The 8127-nt window shown below is 41.6% G+C and overlaps 1 protein-coding gene across 1 annotated transcript; it reads right to left on the reverse strand.

Annotated features, from left to right (window-relative positions):
• Positions 1-18: 18 nt before the first annotated feature.
• Positions 19-4597, reverse strand: igfbp3 (insulin-like growth factor binding protein 3). The gene is made up of 4 exons (XM_052015589.1): positions 4030-4597; positions 2758-2978; positions 2198-2317; positions 19-754 (listed from the first exon to the last, which is right to left on the reverse strand). Exons 1-4 carry the CDS (start codon positions 4373-4375, stop codon positions 635-637), a joined length of 807 nt encoding a protein of 268 aa, XP_051871549.1. The 5' UTR covers positions 4376-4597; the 3' UTR covers positions 19-634.
• Between the last annotated feature and the right edge of the window lie 3530 nt (positions 4598-8127).

The following is an 8127-nucleotide window of genomic DNA, read 5'->3' on the forward strand; positions in this document are numbered from 1 at the left end:
TACAATGCTTCACGTTCATTTGGTTTAAATAATGTTTATTAAAAAACATAATTATATTAAATACAGACCATATTCTAACAGAATATTCATTTCATTTAAGGAAAAAAATCATATGACTTTAGTAACATGAAAGCTTTTTTTTAAAAAGAACAAAAGCCCTTTTAAAATTTTTATAGAAAGTTTTACCCGTGAAGGCTAGGTTCCTGTTTCAGACCTGCAGAACAAGACATTTCAAAATATGTAGTAGCATACACTATTATTTTTACATAAGAGCACAAAGTCTGTCAGGATCAAATTGGTCACAGGCTGTTCTTAAATAGTCAAGTGGAGATTCCCTGATTCCTTTCCGAAGTGCCTTTTCCTTGGGAACTATAGTGCAGATTTCTTGGGAATTAGAAAACTCCCACTCTTTCAGGGAGCTGGAAGAATATGTGGCAGGATAGAGCTGCATCATCTGGGCTGAAGAAAGCCCCCTCTCCCAACCAAAGCTGGCAGCAGATCTCACAACTCTAGAACACAGGCGGTCCATGCCTACTGCCAGTTGCTCTGAGGTCTCTGATCAATGTCTGTCATTCGCTCTTCTCTTTCTCTCTCTCTCTCGCACATGCAGAGTCCACAGGAGCTGTAGGCTTCTTCACTTACTCTCAAAGCTGTAACAGCGCAATTCCCCATTCCTGTCATAGCTGGGCAGCTGAATGCCATATTTATCCACACACCAGCAGAAACCTCTTCTCCTACCTTTAGAGGATCGACACTGTGTTAAGGGAAAAAGAAAAGGTCAAAAGTAGAACAGACTAATGAAGTCATTTTCCCTTTAAAAATTAGCCTATAATGAATAACCAACACTTCCAATAGACACGAAAGGTCAATCCTAATACTGATCCCCTCTGTGGTGCAGGTTCTAAGCAGCATTTAACAATTTCTGAGACTTCAACAGATACAGTACTTCAAGAGGTTGGTGAGATACAATGCTCTGTGTCTTAAATTTATTTTCTAACACAGTACAGGGCACTTTAGTAGACTACATCAGATACATTGGATTACATTTAAAGTTTCTGACGCATTTTAACAGTTGAAGCAACAACCTAAACAGCAAATGTAAAGTTTATTACACAGTCAACAATATCTCCAGATATTAGCTATGGTGAAAAATAAACTGCTTTAAGTACTTTTGTTGAAATATCAAAACATAGCCTAGTCTAGATGAAAATTCAGTTCCAAGTTACTGATATGTATGTTGTTAAATATAATTCACTGACCCAATAGAATAATTCAGTACATGCAGTTTCATAAGGAATTAAATGAAACTTGAAGCAGTAAAGAGTGAAGACACAGAAACTCTCTATTCTATCAAATAGGCTGGTCAATTGAAAAATCTGATGATAAACTTCTGTTAGGTAAGGGTATCAGGTTCATGGAACCAAGGCAGACAAGTGGAGTGAGTTACAGTTCAGTCATGGTCCAGCTGAATGGCAGAGCAGACTCAAGAGAATAAATACTCTACTCCTGTTGCTGAATCACTTGGAACAGAAACAGTTCTGTGCAACTTAAACTTCCACATTGGTTAGTTGTACACTTTAAAATAAAACAAATTTTGTGCATAGCAGTTTTGTCAGCAGCTGAAATGCTGGACCATGCTCACAAATTTAAGATCACATCAATACCAAGTGAAAGGATTCTTCATCATTCAAAGCAACAGTAACTTAAATTCCTGTCCTCTCGCCAGCCAAAACATAAACTATTAGAGATACGGGAGAGCTGGAGTAACTGTGATAGGACCACAGAACACTCATGATGCCACTCCCAATATTTCCCAAAGAAGTTCAAGTCACTCCAAGGTGTAAATAATATTAGGGATATGGTTGAACATTGCTCTTGCATAACTCTCAAAAACTTTTTTTTTGTGTATGTGTTTGAAACATGCCCTAGAATAAGTCAAATGTGAAATCTATCAACTGGTCTTAGAGATAAGCAAGAGGAATAGATTGCATTGATGCAGTAAATAAATTCCCACTAGCTTCTGAATGTGGGTCAGTACATTATCTGACTGGTAATCAATGGTTTTTATTTGGCAAGGGTAGAACAGTGTAATTCCTTTGCTGGGTAACAACAGGTAGATCCTGCATAGAATTAGCAAGGTACATTTATCAAATGGAAAACAAAAGCCCACAGCACTGGAGCAGAGAAATCTACAAACCTGTTTTTTCTTGTAGAAACCTTTCTTGTCACAATTTGGAATGTATACACCTCTGGGGCTCAGAATGGACACAGCTTTCAGATTATTTAGGATATCTTCCATTTCTCTTCGACAAGGACCCTGATAAAAATATAGGCAGAACACTCATGATTTTTAATTCACAGACAAATTAAAAATTAAAATCTTCTTAAATAATAGGTAAATCTAAACCTTGATTTTTATAGACACAAATTTGCTTCAGTGAAAATGCATTAATTTTGGATGCACTAGAATAAGAATTGTGTTAGCTCTTTTTGCTTAATGACATTACAAATACTTTTGCTGATTTCCTAAGCCTGGTTTTCTTATGAAATCGTGAATACATGTGGAAAAAAAATAAATGATTTTTAAATAGAACTGATGAAGTGAAATTCTTCAGCACATATATTGTCATTGCAGAGACCAGATGAAGTCAGCAAAGGTGTAACATTTAAATTTGAGATTGGAAGAAATTTCAAATTGAAAAGGAGATTCAAATCCTTCAAACACAGTAATTTAAGAAGGGCTCATTGATCACTCACATATTCTGTGTCATGCTTTATTTCTGAAGAAAAGTTGGTAGTTTCAGTGTTCTCAGCCTCATTGTTAATTTTATACAGCTGGGATTTTCTGGAGGCTTCCTTCCTCAGCAGCTTCCTGTGAGGCTGATGGGTTTTACTCTCTTGCATTCGGTGTGTGCTGGGACTCCACTCATTCCCGGAGTTACTGGCATTCCTTTCTTCCTCTGAACGGTTAACATTTCCTGCATGTAAAAATAGGAGGCACGTTAGCAAAGCTTGGTGCAAAAATCCTAAAGAAGAATCTCGTTTGCAGCTGAAAATGCATGCTAAGAGACGGATGGCAGTAGAAAATATACACAAAGGTTTTATTTCATCGCCATATTTCAGTTGCTCCCAGTCGCTCGTCTGTCCTTGTACGGATTTTTAAAAAGAGGATCACCGCTTGGCAGCAAACGTGGTAATACTTTTTTCCACCAGCTGGTGGTAAGCTAACATCGCCAATACATGTGCTCACAGCAAATGTCTGTTAACAACGTTACCAGTAGCACAGAATTATGCCCTTGTGAGAACTGGAGACTGTAGTTATTCTTATCCTTATCTTTTCAGTAGCAGAACCGAACCTTGTTTTTAATTAATTGTACATTGTCGTATTAATATTATCACAGTCGTAACCAAACTTTATTGGGTGCGGGAGGAATTAGTTAAAAGAGCAATCTCCATGTATCGGCGTGAAAGTAGAGGCGTTATTCCACGTGTATACCCCAGAACAACCCATTTGCTTTAAAACTCAATTAAAATACACCCAAGCTGAAAGCAGTCGCTGCATCACATATGTGTTCACATTCTTAAAGTAAAAAAAATGAAGGCATTCGAAGTAGAAGTTAACTTTTAAAAATACATATCAACCAACACAATCGTCTCTGTTCTCTCCCCTGTGAAAAGGCCAAGCGACGTTGCCTTGTTTAAAAGAGGCGATGTAGCCATTTCTTCCAACCCCAACAGTGAGGCTACTGTTTAAACGCAGTTCGCGGGTCAGCACCCCCTTCCTAGCGGGCTGGAACACAGACTGAGCATCAGACTGCAACCACTCAGACAAAACAGTGATACAATCGATGGACCTCCACTCCAATGCACTTTTTTTGTGCTAGTAAAAGAACCTGAACAGGGATGAAAGGAACTTTGTACGCACGGTTGCTGTCTGCACCTTTCAAGCATCAAAGCCACAGCAAAGTTGCAACAGAATACAATTAACTAAAGTAAACGAGTGGACTGTAAAAGTGCATAATTCTGTACCTGCAGCGTTCTGCAAGATGCGGACTCTGTCCGTCTCGTTGGTGCAGAGTCCTCTGCCCTCCAACAGCGACTGCAGCGGTTTGCTCTCGCCCGCCTGCGGCATACAGGTGAAGCCGGAGGCGCAGCGCTCGGTGTAGACGCCGCATTGCTGCCCCTGGCGGAGGGCGCAGGTCGTGCAGCAGCCGCAGCCGGGCTCCCTCACCGGCTCGCAGTCGCCCTGCACCAGCGGCTTGCACTGCGCCAGCGCCCGGCCGTCGCACGGCTCGCAGCGGACCACAGGTCCCAGTGAGGCCGCGAGTTTCACACTGGCCGCCGCCACGGCCAGCACACACAGCGCGTACACCATGGTTATTCCTATCAAAGGCAGCGGTGGTCGGGAGCGGGGCACTTTGCAAAGAGCTCCTCACACACAAAAATAAAAGAAAAACAAAAAGGGGCCGAAAAGAAAAAAACAAGTTTACTGCTCCGCTGAATTCAAACCGAACTTGTGGAAAAGTTTCCTTTTTTATTTTACTTTCCTGTAAAAAAAATAAACTTTACCCCGTCGCACTTTCTTCGACTCCGAGAAACCAAGAGCGAATGCAGGTTCCCTTATATCAGAAAAGGCGAGATCCCGCCCCCGGAATATGAATAATTCACTCGCCTCCCATTGGATTTACGCCGTTGGTTATTTGCTGATACAGGTTTCGGGGCGGGGCAGTTGTTTGCCCCTCTCACTCCCTGCTTGTGTCTCACTCCAAAAGTCGCCCAAGTCATTGCCACCCCGGAACACGGATAACGAATGCCAGTGCTATCTTGGACTCCAGAACATCCTGGACAGTTCACAATGCCACATTACCTTTGCTTCGATCTCTGAGATCTCGACAGTTTGCAATACAATTAAAGCATATTTTAAAACAAAGAGAATGCGTGCATCTTATCGTACAACGCAGTCCCAATACTGACCTGTGGCACAGGGGAGATTAATCGGGAACCTGATTAAAGTTGGTTACTTTGCAAGTGATGGATGCAACCTGGTCTCAGTCGATCGTAACATCTTTTAATCTAGACTTCCATTCACCTGAACCAGATGAAATAATTCTGCATCGACGGATTTGCATTGTTAACTGTTTAATAATAGGAACAGTGTAATCTTAAAGCACAGTTTGAGTTACACACACACAACGCCAATCACAGGCTGGAAAACCAGTTGATTCCAGCCCGTCGAACTCAAAATTGACACGGATTTCGTATACCTTCAGTCGCGCGTTCGCCTCGCTTGCTTTTATCTGCACGAAGAGAGATAGCAAGATCCTACTTTTCCGAGCAAGCGAGGTCGCTGCGAAGCGGTCGGTAGCTCGGCCCGTTCTTTTTAAAGAATGGTGTGTAAGATATGCAATTCCTCAAGTTAGGTTCAAGTTTAGTAACCAGTATTGCGATTTATGAGAAGCCTTGCAGGGTTTGTTGAGGATGCACAGAGGGCAACGGAAGCTTGCAATTCACTTTTACTATTTTATAAATGCATTCGCTTAAGTTTTATAAATGCACGGTGTCGGTCAATTTGGCGTGTTCTTTTTTTTTAAAATTTGCAATTCTCCTTAAGCCTCTCAACTTTTTGTTTTGCCAAAAAGTGGGAATCGATTGAAAGGGCTGAAGCGTTTGCGAAAGCTGCTCCGTGCAGGCTCGGGGAGGGTTGCAGTTGCCTGTTCGCGTGCGCTCCAGATCGAGCAGGACAGCCAAGGATAGGCGTGTGGGATTGTTTAAAGCGTGTCTTAGCAACCATGCACTCCCTGGCCAAGCTCGTCAATGCAAGGGGAAGGACACAAAGACATTGGCAGACATTGCTGCACGCTGCCGCCCTGCCTCGACACAACTCCCTGACACTCGACTCCAGCCTCTGGCCCAATCCTGCGAGCACAAAGCAAACCGTGGCGTAACAATGGCATGCAAGCAAGGGCGAAAAGCGCAACCAAATGCAATGTAAATGCTGCACTATTAATGGGCTATTTCGTTAATAAAAAAGTGACTATATTCCAGTCTTCCCGAGGCTATTTTTAAATTTGCACACAAGAAGTCGTGTTTGAATGAATCTCTTGGTTATGAATTTTTTTGACAAAAACACGACTTTGTTTAATTGTACGTAAATTAAGAAGGCGTGGCTGAGGAATCCTGGCTCTATACAAATGAAGTAGAGGGTATGGAGGGGGGTATTTGGGACATGGCAGGTCCATATCAGTGGAGGGACCCGTGCTGGGCCATTCATAGTTGATTTCAGGGCTGGTCCCAGGATGGGGTCGGTGCAAGGACCAGTACCAGGGGCTTAGGGTGGTGGCAATTACAGGGACAGTGCTGGTGTCAGGGCTGCTGCCAGCTCTGAACCCGTGCTGGGCCGGTGGTGTGGGCTTTAACTACAGTTCTACCTTTTCCCACCGTTATTGTTCTCATCCAATCGCCTGCTGTCAGTGTTTGGCCAATCTGGAGTCTGGTCTTCATTGGTCTTCCTGCTGGCATCTGTCATTTTTAAAAAAATGCTAACAACAGCCAGGTTTAGAAATTAATTGCCTTTTTCAAGGTGAAAATAACCTCAGCTGTTGAAATCGAGAAGAAAGATTCACTAATTTCACTGGTTTATTCTGTTACAACAGTAATTACACTCATTGATGAGTTGGGACCTTGTGTTAACAACTTAATGATGGTAAAATAAATATGTTTAATTGTAAGTCCCAGTCATTTGGCCAAAGTCAACAGATTTTTCTAGCCCTTGTGTGTACAAATGCTGATCAGCAGGGTACTGGCCAGGGGATAGTGACTTGAAGCCCTAACCTTGCCTTCCTCCTTCCACTCATGCTGCCTGACTTGCTGAATATTTCCAGCATATACTGTGTTTGCTGAAGCTTTTCACTCATTGACATGGCTAGGAATTCAAATTCGGTTTCTCTTATGCACGATTCTGGGATTTTTACCAGTGTTTGGGGGATTGCGTTCCAAAATTCTCTCCACTTATAATTAGGAACCTTGGCTATAAGTCAAATTCCATTTTTAATTGCATAGGATGCAATTTTTTTTTACTTTTACCAGTGTTTTGGGGATTTGGCTCAATGAATCCATCCATTTTTCCAAGAAGACCACAAATTATGGGCCTTGTCCACTGACGGTGCTCGGTCTGTCAATCCTTTATCTGTCTCAAATCAACTAATCACTCGGGTCATTTTAATTAAACAATATTACACGAAGAAAGCATAGCCAAGCCAATCATTGAAGCTTATAAAATTCTTACAGAGCTCGACAGACTAGATGGGGGGAGGGTGTTTCCCTGTCTGGGGGATCTACACCCAAAGGACTCAGTCTCAGACCACAGGTTAGGCCAGTTAGGGCTGAAATGAGAAGACATTTCTTCACATCAAGGTTAGTGAATCTTTGAAAACTGTGGAGGCTCAACCACTGAGTTATTTCAAAACTGAGATGGATAGATTTTTGGATATCAAAGGGATCAGTGGATAAGGGAATATGCCAGAAAATGTTGAATAACAGATCAGGACTGAAGGCCTACTATCCTACTCCTGCTCCTATATCCTATACTCTTAAGCCAAACAAAGAGAAGTTAAGGCTTACTCAAAAGGTGGACTTGAAGTAAAATATTAAATGAAGAGACAGATGTGCAAAGATAGAACAGTTCAGTGAAAGAATTGCAAGCTGCGTAAAATATACAATTGTTGGCTTAAACACAAGTGACAAAGAGATGGGGAAACTGGGAAGGAGCCTGTAGTCATAGGAACAGGGTAGACTATTTAACTCTCAAGCCTGGTCCATCATTATTGCAATCATGCCTGATCAGTAAGCAAATTCCATGCATCCATGTTTATTGTATATTCTCTAAAACATACAATTAATAAATATCTATCAATACCATATTTACAATATACAATTGACTAAGAATCATTTATTGTCTGTGGAACAAAATAGCAGAGTTTTTGCAATTGTAAGGCTGGGGGAGATTACAAATTTAGGGAGAGTTAAGTTCATGAAGCAATTTGTGGATGAGGATCCACAAATTTACATTTTTTCTCAGAGCCAATATTGGTCAATGGGGGTGGTCACAAAATAAAATACAGTTTGTAG

Source organism: Pristis pectinata, chromosome 5 (assembly GCF_009764475.1).
Source record: "Pristis pectinata isolate sPriPec2 chromosome 5, sPriPec2.1.pri, whole genome shotgun sequence".
In the NCBI taxonomy this organism is placed as follows: Eukaryota; Metazoa; Chordata; class Chondrichthyes; order Rhinopristiformes; family Pristidae; genus Pristis; species Pristis pectinata.

Bases quoted from the DNA above. Each gene is read 5' to 3' on its own strand.
- igfbp3 (XM_052015589.1), bottom strand. From the start codon at position 4,375: ATGGTGTACGCGCTGTGTGTGCTGGCCGTGGCGGCGGCCAGTGTGAAA. The intron at 2,979-4,029 runs GTACAGAATTAT...TTTTACATGCAG, and splicing joins CATCTTGCAGAACGCTGCAG to GAAATGTTAACCGTTCAGAG. The intron at 2,318-2,757 runs GTGAGTGATCAA...TATTTTTATCAG, and splicing joins TAAAGCATGACACAGAATAT to GGTCCTTGTCGAAGAGAAAT.